Raw genomic sequence first — 17,812 nt, 5'->3', positions numbered from 1 at the left:
GAAAATAACCGCCACCACATACACGTTTTATTGTAGTGATCACGAATCATGTCCTTCAATCGATCATCATCTACTTCACCATGTACTGCATCATGCATGGTGGACCCTACTTCACCATGTACTGCATCATGCATGGTGGACCCCACATATTCTTCGGTTACGGAACCACGTGGTAAATTTAATAATTCACCATATCATGTCCAAGTTGTATAAGATCGAAGAAACTCATAGAAGGTGCTCCCTAATTTTCTTAACATCAAGTATCCTTTATTCAAGTAGTTAACGCATAGACACCTAATTTTTGCTCTATCATGACCACTATTATTCACGTTACGTTGTGCAAATTGTATAAATTATTCTACTCCTCTTTCGTACTCATCACTTATGCAAACATTATTAGTCCAATTTCGATCCATTTTATCTTGTAATAGTCATTCAAGTGTTTACTAATGAGTGTGAAATCTCACGTTTGCCGAGGGTCAAAGACCCCCCAGACTAAATACCAGCACGTATCATTTGCCGAGGGTCGAACACCCTCGAACTCAATACCAAAACATATCAATTGTCGAGGGTCAAACACCCTCGACATCAATACCAACACGTATCAATTGCCAAGGGACGAACACCCATAGACTCAATACCAACACAATAATTCTATTCTAACCTAACAACTAACATAATATAAATTAATAATAAATACAAAATTGTAATAAATACTAAATATACAAATTAAAAATCATTAAATTAATTATAAATATTAAATAATATAAATCTATATACCATCTAATAATTTAATAATTCTATTCTAACCTAAAAACAAAAATAATATAAATTTTAAAAAAATAAAAATTATAAAAAATAAACAAATAAACAAATTAATAACATTAAAAAGAAATTAAAAACCACCAACCTTGTGTGTAAAGACAACCGTGGTGGTGAAGAGTGGTGTGACAATGGCAACAGCGGTGACAACAGTGACGGAGAAAATAGGGCACAGTGAAAACCCAAACACCAGCGTGGAAATGAAACAATGATGTCCAAGTTGTATAAGATCGAAGAAACTCATAGAAGGTGCTCCCTAATTTTCTTAACATCCAGTATCCTTTATTCAAGTAGTTAACGCATAGACACCTAATTTTTGCTCTATCATGACCACTATTATTCACGTTACGTTGTGCAAATTGTATAAATTATTCTACTCCTCTTTCGTACTCATCACTTATGCAAACATTATTAGTCCAATTTCGATCCATTTTATCTTGTAATAGTCATTCAAGTGTTTACTAATGAGTGTGAAATCTCACGTTTGCCGAGGGTCAAAGACCCCCCAGACTAAATACCAGCACGTATCATTTGCCGAGGGTCGAACACCCTCGAACTCAATACCAAAACATATCAATTGTCGAGGGTCAAACACCCTCGACATCAATACCAACACGTATCAATTGCCAAGGGACGAACACTTACCAACACAATAATTCTATTCTAACCTAACAACTAACATAATATAAATTAATAATAAATACAAAATTGTAATAAATACTAAATATACAAATTAAAAATCATTAAATTAATTATAAATATTAAATAATATAAATCTATATACCATCTAATAATTTAATAATTCTATTCTAACCTAAAAACAAAAATAATATAAATTTTAAAAAAATAAAAATTATAAAAAATAAACAAATAAACAAATTAATAACATTAAAAAGAAATTAAAAACCACCAACCTTGTGTGTAAAGACAACCGTGGTGGTGAAGAGTGGTGTGACAATGGCAACAGCGGTGACAACAGTGACGGAGAAAATAGGGCACAGTGAAAACCCAAACACCAGCGTGGAAATGAAACAATGATGACCTTCGAGCAATGGCAGAAAAGAAACAAATAAGAGAAACGAAAAAAATACAAAAACCAATGGTGAAGAAGAAGTAGATAGCTCGAAACGAACATACCAATGGCACGAAGAAGACAAATGCAGACTCGAGGAAGACGAGAGTAAGCACTAAAGCAGAAGAGAAGAAGAGAACGAAGCACCAGAGAAAGGAAGTATGAAAGTGTAAGTAGCGCGCTCCGTCTTAGGGTAAAATACCAGTATAAGAGGGCGACTATTTGGTATAGCCGCATTCTTAAACAAAGTGCTTTGTTTTAAGAAAATGACTTTACCTCATAGTCTCCTTCTTAAATAAAGCGCTTTGTTTAAGAATGCGGCTACCCAAATAGTCGTCCTCTTAAAGGAAGTTAATTTAAAAAATGTCATTGCGTTTTGAATGACAACATCTTACAGTAAAATCGCCTTAAATGTGGAGTTCTGGTTTTGATATTTTGTGCTAGTGCTAGGTTAGCTTAGTTTATGTATACCATCTAACATTTAGTACATGTTTCGTTTGTTCTTGTATGTACCTTAATAGATTTGAGAAAAATAATGTTGTATCATCTTATAAACGAAACACTTTTGTCCTACATGATATTTTTCTTTTAATAGAACTATCATTTTATAGATAAATTATGACCATGTGTTTATACTTAATTGTTTTAAGCACTAATTAAAATCTTGGATGTTGGACTTCTGCCTTAACAATTTATGAAATGCACCTTTTACAAATTCAGTCTACTAAATCATACTAACATAGGATCCGAGTAGTCTTTGTTATTGGGGTGTTCATGCATTGAACTTTTCATGATCCAGTTTAGATCTAGTCCAAATCCAATAAAATAGATTTAATATAAAATCCAGATCCATTTTAAATAGATCAAATTAATTTAGATTTTTCAACTCATTTAAATTAGATTAAATCTAGAATAAAAACACTCTCTATTAAATTAAATTAACATCAAGAATTAATTTCAAAATCATAATGTCATTTTAACAAATTTTGATCCCATATAATATATTACATTAACGTCAATGGAAAGTAAACCGTAACATTTGCATGAACACCTTTTTTCTAGGGGATTAAGAAAAAAAGGACGTATTTAACAAACAAAAATAAAAACTATTATAAAATAATGACTAAAATAGAAAATAACATGTTTTATACAAACACGTACAAAACTTCATGGTGATATCATATAAAATATAATCAATATCAATCATGTTAATATTTGAATATAGTAAAAATAAAAAACAAAAGCGTTTAAAATTATAAAGACAAAAATATTGCTTTGTAAAATTCAATACAACATTTACTAGAAAAAATTAGTTAACGCTTATATATTTAACACTAATGAAATAAAGAAGTATTGAAAGATACTAAAACAAATAATTTAATATCCATCTAATATACTTATTTATCAATAGTTAAATGTTTCTTAGTTTTAGTACCTGTAAATATTACTCTTTCTCCTAAAAAACATATTTATCAATTTTAAATTTCAAACATTTTCTAACTATTTTTTTTTATCATAATTATAGTTAGATTCATATTAAAATTGGAATATAATTTAGATAACAAACACTACAAAAAAAAGTTTTATTATTGTGGGCCAAAAACGGAGGCTAAGTATGAAAAACCTACACAAAAGGGTAATTATCGTCGGCATAGCGTTAATAAGAATTTTGAAGCTAATATACTCGACGTAAAGATATATTGGCGGGTGTTTTTTTAGTAGGTGAAGCGTGGGCTTAGCCTACCAGGAGTTTAGAAATTTATAAAAAATTGTGAGTTTGACCCATGCTAAGCTCACACAAAATTATATTAGCGTGGGCCAAGCCAAGTAGTTATAAAAAATTGTGAGTTTGACCCACGCTAAGCCCACACAAAATTATATTAGTGTGGGCTAAGCCTTCAAAATATCCAAGTAGTTATAAAAAATTGTGAGTTTGACCCACGCTAAGCCCACACAAAATTATATTAGCGTGGGCCAAGCCTTCAAAATGTCCAAGTAGTTATAAAAAATTGTGAGTTTGTCCCACGCTAAGCCCACACAAAATTATATTAGCGTGGGCCAAGCCTTCAAAATGTCCAAGTAGAGTGAGTTTAGCTACAAGGGGCACACAATAAGCGTAGGCTAAGCCTTCATGTTGGCCACAAATTAGCATGGACTTAGCCTTCAAAATATTCAAAATATTTTTTATATTTTTTATTTGAAAAAGTGTAGGCTTAGCCTACAAGAACACAAAGAATTTCAATTTGAAATATATTTTTATTGAAATAAATCAATTTTAAAAAGAAAACTATTTTTTTATTAAAATAAATCAATTTTAAATTACTCTACTTCTCTTTTTCGTATTGCATTTATCCTATTTTTTACCTATTTCATTTTTTTCAATATAATTATTCAAGATAAAATTATTTTAGGAAGCAATCTAATATGAAGAAATGTTTTTCTTACTAAAAAATTTTATTTATAACTTTTTCTTTATACTTTTTACTTGTCTTGAAAATTGAATATCGTTTTTAAAATGAGCAAGAAAAATATTTTTTTAATAGGAACAAGGAAAAGAACAATAAAAATTATTTTCTAATACAAGGTCCACGATAATAAACTTGGAATTTTGTAAAAAAATACAAAGGTAGAAACGTGATATGATGGGTTGATACCAAAAGATGGGTTGTTCTTCTTGGAGATTTTAAAAGGGTGGCGGAAGCAATGGATGTGATGGATCAAGGAGGGCTCATATAGAGCTATGGGTTCCTTGTAGGTGCATGAAAGGTATGGAGAGTGATTGGTTTGGCCATATCACTTGGAGAAAGGTGGAGGTGAAGATCAAAGTGTCTAACCTAGAGAGACTAGACAAGGGAGTAGAAGCTTGCAATATTTGGCAGCAATTTACTCATAAAATTGATCTTATTAAAACATGAGCCAAACACCTCATTATATAGGTGCAAGTGCCTTGGAGAACAAGGAGCAAGGGTAGGAAGGGGAATGCACAAAAGAGCGGTTGCTAGGGTTTTGACTAAAGTCAATGTCGCACCCTAGGAGCAAACTTCTAGAAGCTAGGTTAACTTCTTACCCTAAAAGGCTTTACTCAAGCTACAATGATAAGCACACCCCCTATTATGCTAAAGAAACCCTATTTTACTGAAATTACAAATAAAGAAACTAGCTCTCATGGCTTGGGCTTTACTTCTTCTGGTCTTCTTTGAACATATAAAGAAACGTTTCTCTACCATCAGTAGCAGAGTCCCAATCTTCTTGAATCCTCTTTGCCATGGACCTAGTTGTTGGGCCTAAACTAGGGCCTGAGCTTGGGCCTCTTCCATCATGATATCTGTGGTTTTTTATTGAAATTGAACTGAAATTACTTTAATTAACTAAGGTTGAGCTGGTAGATACCAAGACAAGCTTACCTTCACACTCTTCAAAATACCAAGAAAAACATAAAACACGCTTTAAAAAGTAGTAACTTGATGACAAACAGAAGTTGAGCTATATAAGGTTCCAAGAAACTTCTACTTTCTGATCATGTCAACCTAGAGAAGTTAAATCTTAAACAGTTTGAAACCTTTCTTGTTTTAACATAACAAGAAAGAGCCTAAAACTAAAGAGATCATCTACATAACAGATGACTACGAACATTCCCAAAGAACAAGGACACACACTCAAACAAACTATGCTTACCACCCTGCTACTAAACCTAAAAACAACAGTGCCTAGGCTCCAAAAAGAACATCAAAAGCACTTTAACTACAACAAAAATAGCATCAAAACAACACCAAATCAGCACCAAAACTGCAGCATAAACCAGCATTTATACAACATAAAACCAACTAAAAACAATACCAAAAATGCAGCAGAAAACTAGCATTTGCACATCATAAAACCAGCACCAAAACTGCAGCAGAAAACCAACATTTATACAACATAAAACTAGCAAAAAGCAGTACCAAAACTGCAGCAGCAAACCAGCATTTGTACAACATAAAAACCAGCAAAACCAGCACCAAAACTGCAGCAGAAAACCATCATAATCCTAGCAGCTACTTCGTGATATCTAACTCCCCCTGCATAATCATAATCATAATCATAAGTTGAGCTATTAAAGCCTACCCTTCTTACAACAAATCAGTATCTGCTACTATCTAATCACCCACCAATCAGAAACTGTAATTAATTTAGCTAAGTAAACAGAATTTTCCTCCTCACATAAGCATTTCTAAGAAAGTTTATGTTCCATCAGCCCCCAATAAACACTAGTTTCCTTACAGACATCACCAGTAAAAAATGTGGTCATGGGCAACACAACCACTCCCCCAACTTCTAAAGTTCACTTATAGAACTAGATTTATCTCCACTACATCTTGTAAATTTTCTTTTCATCTTTCCTACCAGTATTGCCCAACTGAAAACATAAAAATAGGTTGAAAGAGTTGCTTGTCAATTTTGACCTTTCCCAGAACATAATCATTGTTAACCGTGCAAAGCATTTTTTATCCTCAGAGGGAGGAACTAAGTTAGAAAGCAATAAAATATGAGAAACTATATGTAATTTTAATGAAGAGTAATTTTGTCATTTGAACGTAATTTTTATCATATCTTACCATTATTTGGTCCATGTTGAATACAGGAAAAGGTAACATAATTTAGTTATCTAATTATCTGAGGTGCACCAAACATTTGACTGGCTTAAGCTTATCATGCTTGGATTCTATCATATTCATATCGTAAGTTGTTTTTATCCCAATATCATCCTATCATATCTTGAACACCAAACAATCCTTAACAACACTATACCACATATAGATAATTAATAATCCACAAAAAATATGTAAGAGGAGACTAACAAAAAGTTACCTTGGAGAACAAGTTACCCATGCTTTAGCAGACACTCGTTTCATTGAGGTAACCTTTGAAACTGGGACTTTCCCATGTGAGCATTGGACAGACGAGTTGTCAAGAGGACTGCATATACCTTGCAAAGTAAGCTTCCTATAAAATACTAATACATCAATTAACCTGACTCTAATAATTGTTTGAAAGGAAAAGCACTAACATTGGAAGAATGTTGTCAGCCCACTGGCGAAGCCATTCGCTAGAAATCCAATAAAATGGTTTTTCTAGTGGTTGAACAGGAGCTTCAACTAAAACAAATTGAACCTCCTGTCTCCTTCCAGTAATACGACCCAATTCCAACTCTTTCTTGTTATTGTACTCCTGACAAGCTTCATCATATGAGGCATTGAAATTTTGAATCTCATTACAAAGATGAGATGCAAGAGAAGCACCATTTTGCAAAGCAACTTCCACACCCTCTATTTCATCATGCTTAGCACCACAAATTACACTCCCAATTTCACCAACATTTTTTGTATGTTTAAGATGGTACATCAACATGTACGCATCACTAGACAAAATTGTCTCCACAAGTGAAGATTTTAAATGAGAGGCATGCAAACCATTTCCATTACTGTCAGCTACTATCGCTTGAGAACAATTTGAATGAATTGCATCAGTCTTGATGGATTTAGAGGTAGAATTTGAAGACCCTTCACCAAATGGATGACAACCCAAATTAGTAACATGCTCATCATCAAATTCCCACCATTGCCCAGTGTTTACATCCTTAATATGAGCAATGTAATGACCACTATTAGCACCAGTTCTCTTGTGAATCAGTACAGTTGACAAGTCATACACCAAGTCGAACTGAGACATCTCAGACATTCTATGCCGCATATCAAGTTCAGCAGGAAACGAGAAACCAGAAGAAATTTTCTTCTTTGTTGTAGTCTGTCAACACAAATACACTATCAGAACACAAATGAATGGTAAAGAAAATCAAACATTGTAGCATATATAGGGAAACACCATTAAAAAACCACTATTTTAAGAAAGAAACATGAGAAATCATGCTCCATTTCTTGAGAGATGAAGATGTGTTATGCTTCATCCGAATGTAAATGGATCTCTTGGCAATTTTGAGCAACTATGAATAACCCTCCCAAAGATATATTTTTCTCTAAAAATATGCATGTGCCACTAAACTATTTTTATAATACCTTCAGCTTAAAAATTTCAGAAGATGAAATAAGCTTTGAACTATGAAGCAAAGACACCTCTCCTTCTTGAAGTGCCATATTGGCAAATACATTTTCAACAGTTACTACTTGCTAGCACCTCCACTTTGAAGGACATCAAACTACTAATGTCTTCTCACCTCTTCTAGTAAAGCTCATTATCATAGGAAAAAATTAGTTGATTTGGAAAAGTGAATATACCTTTTCTTCTAAGTTATAATTTCATCTTATTGAGATTCTTTTATAAAGACACAGTTCTTTCATTGCAAAATAATTAGTACTCACTAATATTCTTTTGAGGCTTACTATTATAAGAAGATAAATATAAAAGGAGTAAGTATTGATTATCACTTTAGATTTTATGTACATTATTCATTTCATTTGAGTCTATCTCTCTATATATATACATACATGGATATATATATATATATATATATATGTAGTGTCTCAGTGTCATTTTATAAATTAGCCTTTTCAATGTGTCTGTCAAAGTCTGTTTCGTAGGTTTTGAAAATCCTTTAGGCTTTGGAACATGATCAAATTTTATTTGACACTGCTTACTCTATATATAATTTTATAAAAAAATAAGAAAATTGAGCCTCTTTTATTAAAAAAAAACTATATTAATAGATGAATAAGTGACATGTAGAATTCAGGAAGCAACATGCAGAAATAGATAGAGAATAGAGGGAAGATGACAAAGAATAGGTTTGAAATCCATGAAAGGTAGGTATTGAGATGTGTGTAGAAAGTGAGATTCCTCTTCTCTTGTAGTTTGTCTCATTGCTTAACTACAACCATGGAGTGGCTAGGTAGCAGCTACTACAAACCTAGAATACCAGCCCACACAGCTACCAAAAATCGTCCCACACAGCAACCAAAACCAGAACCCCAACCATCCCAACCAACAACTACAAAACACCAAAAACAGGACAATATACACCCCATTACTCACCATAAGCATTGTTGAGACCTACTGCAATTCAATACCCCTTACTGACTAATGTGAATGTAACTACAAGAACACATGATTCTTGACATTCTTAGGAACAACTTGAGCTGGATTTAAAAGGCACTCTACTTTAGAATTGGATCAATGTTCTAAATTCAAGAACTCACCAAAACTAAGCACCAACCAAGACTCATATTGAAGTCCATGTATTGTCAAATTGAATCAAAACAAAAGGAAAGAAGAACAAGAATTAAAACTGGACAGAATTTAAATGATAGCTACTGAACCAAAACAGAATTAAGAACACAATGCTGGAAACACAAAATAAACGGTAGAAAAAGAAGTAAACTCTAGGAATCAAAACTACCGAATGGAAAATTGAAGAAAAGGGAAGAAGAACACTTATAGAATAAGATGCTTGCTGGATTTTGAGAATTGGAAGAAGCCATTCACGCCACTTGGAACCTTGAACCAAGATAAGTGATGGAGTGCCACCACTTGAAGCTCACCATAGCTCACAAGATAAGGCAAAGAAGAGGAAGACTCAAAACTCACAAATTCTCTCCAAAATTGAGTATAGTCTCTCTACTATAAAATTCCAATCTGAATTGTGAAGGACCTAAGCCCTCCTTTTATAGGAGTAAGGGCTGGTCATTTACATAGCTTATTCCCTAAGCTACCCAAAAAACTCCTAAGATCACACTCCCCTTACTAAGCTCACTCCCCAAGCTTCTAGAATTTGCTAAACTAAAGCCTAAAGATGCTTTTACAAAAGAGGTGTCTCATGTTTCCCTCTAAGCACCTTTCTAAACATTATTCTATATTATTTTCAATTTAAAAGAAACTATAAAGAGAGATATTTAATATGAAGCCTATTATTTGAGAGTTTGTAGACTTCTTTATCTTTAGGCTTGATCTTCTCTTTGACTTCTTTTAATTTGTGAGAAGACTAGAAGGAAGAACTTCAAATGTGTAGGTGAAAATCCTCTTCCTTCATTAACAAAATCCTCTCCTGGTGGATATCCATCACTGACTAACTTTGGTCTTCCCCTTCAGTCAGCTTTTGGTCTTCCATCATCTCCATCCATCCACAAAAACCTTCCCACACAGCAACCAAAACCAGAACCCCAACCAGCAGCTACAAAACACCAAAAACAAGACAATATACACCCCATTACTCACCATAAGCATTGTTGAGACTTACTGCAATTCAATACCCCTTATTGACTAACTTTGGTTTTCCCCTTCAGTCAGCTTTTGGTCTTCCATCATCTCCATCCATCCACAAAAACCGTCCCACATAGCAACCAAAACCAGAACCCCAACCATCCCAACCAGCAGCTACAAAACACCAAAAATAGGACAATATACACCCCATTACTCACCAGAAGCATTGTTGAGACCTACTGCAATTCAATACCCCTTACTGACTAACTTTGGTCTTCCCATTCAGTCAGCTTTTGGTCTTCCATCATCTCCATCCATCCACAATACCTTCACATCACCTTCAACACAAATAGATACCTTGCATATATAATGTGTTGAATAATGTTTTCAGCAATCGTGGCTGACCTAAAATCTCTCACTAACTATCTACTAAACTCCTCATACCACTAAGTTAACCCTAATGGGTTTTGAGATTTGAATTCTTATCCTCTTAAAGTTGAATTTCAATTCAAGGTCTGCTGCACATGTGCAATATTCATGCTTTCGTAAAGAACATTTTAGTACTTAACATATAAATCTTAAGCTTTTGAGATATGTGTTGTAGCATTACGTAAATCTGTGGAGATAAACCGAAAGCAAAGCAGGGTGACAATGAATAGTTGTGTTGATCCAAACAAGGTGTTGAATAGGTAAAGAGAACTGGGAAGAAAAGAGTTGAGTTTTGGCCCTATGTTCCACAACATGTGGTGACATATCCTCATGCCTCTGGGGTGTATGAAAAAAGGGCACCCTCTGGCTATGTTCGAAACATGCAATCATTTACACCTTCTGCTGAGACAAAAGAGAAATTCATGTCCCTTTTCAGTAAAGACAATGTAAATGCATGCTCCATCATGTAATATATAATGTAAGCAACAATTAATATCTGACACAAAGGAGAAATTATTAGCTGATATCATACAACTGAATTTCCACCACCCTTTACTTGACAACATGAACATCTTTTCAATTTACATATATAATAATTTGTGATCTCACAGGGCTCTTGTTATCATAGATATCTAGCAGCTTTTTCTTTACACTTGGTGCTTGGAAGTGTGATGGAGAAGGGTCAATGAATGAATGAATGTATAGTACACACACCCTTTTTCTACTTTTGTGAATGTGCTTTGGGACAAAAACTCTGAATTGCCATGGTAGTTAGCTAGCATCAATTATTGAAACTTCGTGGAAACTGAAAAAATGTTGGAGTGCAATCAAACTTTAGAAGGTATATTAAAATAGCAGAAATCATTTTCGAAAGGTGTTGAGGGGAATTTGATTCTTGCTGCCTACCACAGACAATTCGAATAACGCAAAGGACCACTGTTACTCCTAACTCCCTCAGTAATCCAATGTGTATTCACTTATACCCTTTTTACACAAATTATTCGTAACATGTCAGGTAAAAGACTATTTGTATTCGGGTGGTCAATAATATAATGACATTAGAGATTCAACTATGCTTCCACTACTAGAAAACTAAGGACCATCCTGCTAAAATCCACTTAAAGGACCATCTTGCTAAAATCCACTTAAAGGACCATCCTGCTAAAATCCAACTTCACAAAGCTAAGATATTCACAGTCCTCTATCAATGACCTACAAGGAACTTAGCATCAAAATCATTCGAGAACTTAGCATCCTCTTAAATCAACATGTAAGAAGAAAAATCATCCTAGGGTTACACAAATCAACATCATAATTGTAAGAAAAAGCAAGTATTTGGGAAACCTACATCAAGAACCTAGGGTTACTCATTAACGGTCGTCAAAGAAGAAGAAGGAATGGAGGAAGAAATGTGAAACTCATCGTTCACGGTTGCACGTTCACGGTCTAAGCACGGTCATGATCAAAGAAGAAGAAGGAGTGGAGGATGAATGTTCATGGTCGCACGTTCACGGTCGAAGCACGGTCATCGTCACGGAGTTTTGTGGAGTGGAGGAAGAAGAAGAAGAAGGAGTGGAGGAAGAAATGTCCGCTCAGCAGTTTTGTGGGCTCTTTGACTCATATTCGAGTTCAACACCTTTCAACAACTAGAAGTTTTGAAATAAATTAATTATAATTTTATTATTTTTAATTTTAAAATCATAGTGTGGGCTGAACCTTCAAAACGTTTAAGTAGCGGGAACTTAGCTTCAAAGGCATAGCGAGGACTTAGCTTCAAAAGCATAGCGTGGGCTAAACCTTCAAAAATTTAAAATTTTATTATTATAATTTTTTATTTTTTTTAAGTTTGCATTCGTTTTGCGTGGGTTTGGTCGATGAAAAATGCGTCCACATTTGGCCCCCACGAATATGTGGAAACTAATTACTTTTCTTCTTGTAATGTGGATTTTTCATGTGTTTGATGGACACTATTTTTTTTTTCTTCATTTTTTGTAGGCTTAACCTACGCAAATAGTATAACCCACGTTTTCTGTTGCAGCTAAATCTTATTATTCTGGTAGTGAAAAGAAGTTCAAGTTAAGGTAATTAATTCTGTTAAGTACGTAATTTAACCAGTAATATACTTTTTACTTAATATAAATAAAATAACTGTATATATTTATATATATTTTTATTCAATAACTTTTTTTAACATCCTATTTTTATTAACAATATTAATTAAACATCTATAATTTATTTATATATATTATTTTGATATTATAATTTTAATGATTGTAAAATAATTTAATTTAATATATATATATATATGTATATAAATAAACAAGGATTTTGTCTTTAAAAAAATCATAATATAGCTATTATATTTCTAGAATTACTAATCTTGATTTTGAATTTTTAAGATCCAAAATTTTATTCAATCCAAATTTATTAAATGGATTGGATTTATAAAATCTAAATATATAGATTTGGATTGAAATAAATTCATTTAAATGAAAATAATATGAATTTAGATAATTATAAATTAAATTTGATAATTTATACTTTGTGTTACTTTTATCTTAACTAAATTCATCAAGGATCACATTGGTTCACATAAATAAATAACATGGATCATAATATGGAGGTGTAATACGGAATTTCCATGTTTTGAGATAACATCCCTACTTTCATTAGCTTCTCCTTAAACATTAGTAGATCATTTTAAATATATCAATATTTTTTAAAAAATGTAATTGATCTATGTTATGAAAAACAATTAAAAAAATTTACAAACTATCACTAAATTGAATATCACTTGAATACATAACACTCATACATGTCTACATATATATTTTATCAACAAAACTTTTATATATATTGTAACAAAATTTTATAGTCAAATTATGTGATTAGGTGTTCATAACACATTAGTAAAAGAGGTTATAAGAGATTGTTAGCACGCTTTCGCGAAATACCGATAAAAAAAATTACCATTATGGTTTGCAAATTCTCTCTATATTATCATTAGAGTTCAATGATAAAATTTTCTATTTTAAAATGCTAATATTAATGCAATTAACACAAATTCTATATACTGAATTATTAATTAATTATTATTTTATATTAAATATTTAGAGAACAGACAAATTATATTTAAAATAATAGTCCATTAATTGTATATTTATTAATTCTTTGAACACAATTATATAAACTAAATTAGAAAAAAGCTTTTAATGCACATCCTAAAACGTATATGATTCAACATTTAATTTTAGGTAAATGGTCATTTTGATTCCTAAAACAATTTCGTTCCTAAATGAAAGAAGATTAATATTTAGTCCTTGCATATGTAAAATGTGTAGAGATAATTTTCTGTTGCTAAATTTTCTAGAGACCATTATGTCTTTGTAATATTATGAACCATGACCATCATTTGAATTCTTAAGGACTAATTTAACATTAAGTTGCAAATTTTTGGGACTAAATTGTATTATTTTACACATTTAGAAATAAAATAAATTTACGTTCTTTTTATGATTAAATTTATTATTTACCCTTTAATCATTACATATAACACAAAACTAGGACAAAAAGTTAGGTATTTAAAAAATGATAGGAACTAATTCATAGGTAATAATACAATAATTGTTTATTATCTCTTCCATTGTGTACTTACAAAAATACTAATTCAACGTACTATTCATGCACATGCAGGCGAGAAGGAAATAAAAGCAACAAATAGGTCTCTGTATCTAAGAAAATCCTTCAAAAGTGTAAAAGTTAACAATCAGATTAATTTAAAATTAAAAAAAAAAGCATGACTAGTATGATAAAAGTAGCTTATTCAGGGATTAAAATGATAATATTTAGTTAAATTTTTAAGGACTAAAGTTAAATTAAGTAGCTAAGATTAGGGAGTAAAGTGACAAAATTGCAATTATTTAAATTTTATCACTTCAAGATTAATATGACAATACATCTTTCCAAGATTAAAATGACTGTTTACCCTTCAACATATATTAATTATATTTTTAATTTGTATGTTCTCTTCTTAAGAAGACAATAAAAAAATATGATATTTAATTTATTTTCTTCCTATGGTAACTCATTTAAGAAATATTTTATTGTAAATGCTTCTAATTAATTATTATATACATGGATTTAATTACTCATTTTTGTGCTAAGTCAATGCACAAATTTGGTATGTGAGTCCAAAATAAATGTCTCTATGACACTTTCCATAAAATCAATCAAGTCACACCTCAAAATTACTTGTATAAATAAAACAACATTGAGAATGAGAGACACACACTGAATTAGCACTTTCAAAATTTCTTTCTTGCTCTTATCTGTCTTTTTTTATCACTGTCATGACAAGGAAGAAGGTGGATCTGACATATATAAAGAATGATTCAAAGAGGAAGACAACACTAAGCAAAAGGAAAAATGGTTTGAAAATGTTTTCTCTTTTTAATTCTTTTAAACCATGCATTGTTGGCCTTCTAATGAAATTTCAACTTCTATTGCTTTATCAGTTTCTCTTAATTCTCTTTATGGATCTTACAATGTTTCTAAACAGGTTTAGTGAAGAAGATTAATGAAATCAACATCCTTTGTGGGATTGAAGCATGTGCTATAATTTACACTCCAGATAATCCTCAGCCAGAGGTTTGGCCATCTGAAAGTGGAGTCCAGAGTGTTCTTTCCAGGCTTAGGGGAGTGTCTGAACTGGAGAAAGGCAAGAAAAAGTTGTGTCAAGAGAGCTTTTTGAGGCAGAGGATCATCAAAGCCCAAGCACAACTGAGGAAATTGAGGAATGAAATAAGGAAGAAGGAGGTGACCCTTCTCATGTTTCAATACCTCAATGCTAAGAACAATTTTGACAATTCAAGAATGATTGATCTCAATGATATCTCAAACTTGATTGATCAAAACTTGGAGAAAATAGAAAACTATATCAGTATAAGCCAAGCCCAAAAGGTGAAACCTTTTGTTGACAATGGAGGAGAAACCATGAGTTCATTTGTGAATCATGTCAAAGGGTATGAGACCAATGTAGAGGCCATTCAAAATGATGTTTTGTCTATGGACCTTATCAATGACAATGGTGATGAGATAAAACCATAGGGTGAGGTTGATATTCCAAGTGGTTGAATCTTCTTTTCACTAAAGTTTGAAGAGTCTTTTTTATTTGAACCAATGTTTAATTGTCATATCTTTTGTCTTTTAAGGTGTCTAGTCTTAGACACTTTGAATAATGCCAAAGAAATTTTGAGTCTTCATCCATACATTTTAAGGATCTACGTTAGTATACATTATTGACACTATTTATATGTTTTGAAAGGAAGAAATAGATATATAACATTTTTTTTTTTAAAAATGTAAAAGTGTTTTATTTCGGGTAATAAAGTTTTCTTCACTTGTATATATAATTTCTTTTATTTTGTATATAATTTTTGTCATTTTTGTAATTTTACATAATATACCACCATATGATGGAAAACATATAGGTTATTATAATAAAAAAAATTAGTAACAAAAAAATTTAAAATATTTAAATAATCACCTAAAAAACAAGATAACGATAGAGACGAAAAATAAATACATATTTTTAGAAACCAATTTTAAAATTTGTTAATGTTTCAAAGACCAAAAGTATAAAAAGAAATATGGACTACATTTAATTAGATATCCAAATAGGATAATTCTTCCAAAAGTAAAAAAAAAAATATATATTGAGAAATGATACTTTAACAATCATAAAAGTTGTATACAACTCTTGATGTGATTGATTTATATTAGGGAAGTTATCCAAATAATATAATTCTTTCATAGTAATTAGGTTTAAAATGCGTTTTTATTCGAGACAATTTTAATTAAACTGGTTATTTCTATTGCACAATTTGTATTTGTACTGGACTAGACATCGGCATCGAACATCAACATCGACATATGTGTGGAGCTGGTCGACTCGGTAGTCTGGTCAAGATAATGGGTCACGTAGGTGGTCCCCTAAGATGCGTGTGTTGAAACCCGTATATATGAAAGGCCTAGTCAGTAAGAAAGTGCATGTGGTGTGTATAGTACATTTGGGTCTAGCACAAGCAAATATCCCCTAAAGACGCCTACAGTGACAAATAGGACCCATAATGCTGATACATGAGTTGGTACCCTGACAGCCATGTTGTTACGAATGTGCACTCCAAGAATGAAGATTCTTTGCGGTTGTTACACTAAGATTGTATAACAACGTAACCTAATGCTTTTCCATCAAGCCCACTTTCACTCGAGATAGGGTTCTCGTGACAGAGGGGTTGTTACAATGAGGTAACCTAAAAGCAGTCTATAAAAAGGAGTTGAGATCCCTGGTAAAGGTACACCGTTTCTAAGACTGAAACTACTTACTTACTTACTCATTGTTTTTTAGCTCAGTACTGAAACTACTTACTTACTTACTCATTGTTTTCTATTATGCAAGATTGTGCATCTAATTGTATCTCAACTATGTCTAATTGGAGTATATACGAATCGCCATTAAAAAGAATGAGACAATCATTAGAGTATAAATATATAACTAATTAATATAATGATTACTTGACACCAAATGTTTTATTGTTATATCAAATTGTATACTCCTAAAAACTCGTTTAACTAGATGATCTACCTACTGAAAGAGTTTAATACATCAAGATGTAGAAAATTCATTTTAGATTGCAATCTCTTTCACTTGGAATTACTCCCAACAATCAAAATTTAACAAAGTTCAGACGATGCATGAACTTGTTCTAGGGAAGTAGCTTCTTAAACATATTTGTAGGATTTTGTTTTTTAAGGTCGATCTTCTTCTCTTCAATCCTCTTCTATATACGTAGAAAAGGGTATATGTTGTTGGGTTTAATAGTGCCAAAGTTCAAGAGGGGGGTGAATTGACCTTTTAAAACTTTCTCGCATAAACAGTGTTTAACACAGTTTACAGAAAATAAATCGATTTATGTGAAAATGAACAGATTTATTTCAGCACTGTTTTTTGTTTAAAAAGCGTTTATGCAGCAAGGTTAATCACAAGATTATGCAGATAGATTTTCCAGATGCACACACACTGATATTAGAACGAAAACCAGTGAAACACAAAACAGTAAGCTTCAATTTCAAGCAAGTGATTAAGGTTCAATTGATAGCATGCCAATTAATTGAGTAACCTTTACAATCAACCTGTTCTAGTGGCTTTTAACAAACTATGAGTGTTCTTCTTGATATCAAACAGTTTTCCAGAAATTAAGAACAATGAATCACAGAACAGCAAGCTTCAATTTTAAGCAA

The 17,812-nt window shown here is 32.0% G+C and overlaps 1 protein-coding gene across 1 annotated transcript; it reads left to right on the top strand.

Annotated features, from left to right (window-relative positions):
• Positions 1-14,862: 14,862 nt before the first annotated feature.
• Positions 14,863-15,619, top strand: LOC137816923 (agamous-like MADS-box protein AGL80). The gene is made up of 2 exons (XM_068620098.1): positions 14,863-14,941; positions 15,072-15,619. Exons 1-2 carry the CDS (start codon positions 14,863-14,865, stop codon positions 15,617-15,619), a joined length of 627 nt encoding a protein of 208 aa, XP_068476199.1.
• The last annotated feature ends 2,193 nt before the right edge of the window (positions 15,620-17,812 follow it).

The sequence above is a fragment of the Phaseolus vulgaris genome, unplaced genomic scaffold (genome assembly GCF_000499845.2).
Source record: "Phaseolus vulgaris cultivar G19833 unplaced genomic scaffold, P. vulgaris v2.0 scaffold_13, whole genome shotgun sequence".
NCBI classification, from domain to species: domain Eukaryota; kingdom Viridiplantae; phylum Streptophyta; class Magnoliopsida; order Fabales; family Fabaceae; genus Phaseolus; species Phaseolus vulgaris.
The sequence above is the reverse complement of the archived record's forward strand: the minus strand, read 5'-3'. Positions and strand labels throughout refer to the sequence as shown.

Bases quoted from the DNA above. Each gene is read 5' to 3' on its own strand.
- LOC137816923 (XM_068620098.1), top strand. From the start codon at position 14,863: ATGACAAGGAAGAAGGTGGATCTGACATATATAAAGAATGATTCAAAG. The intron at 14,942-15,071 runs GTTTGAAAATGT...GTTTCTAAACAG, and splicing joins ACTAAGCAAAAGGAAAAATG to GTTTAGTGAAGAAGATTAAT.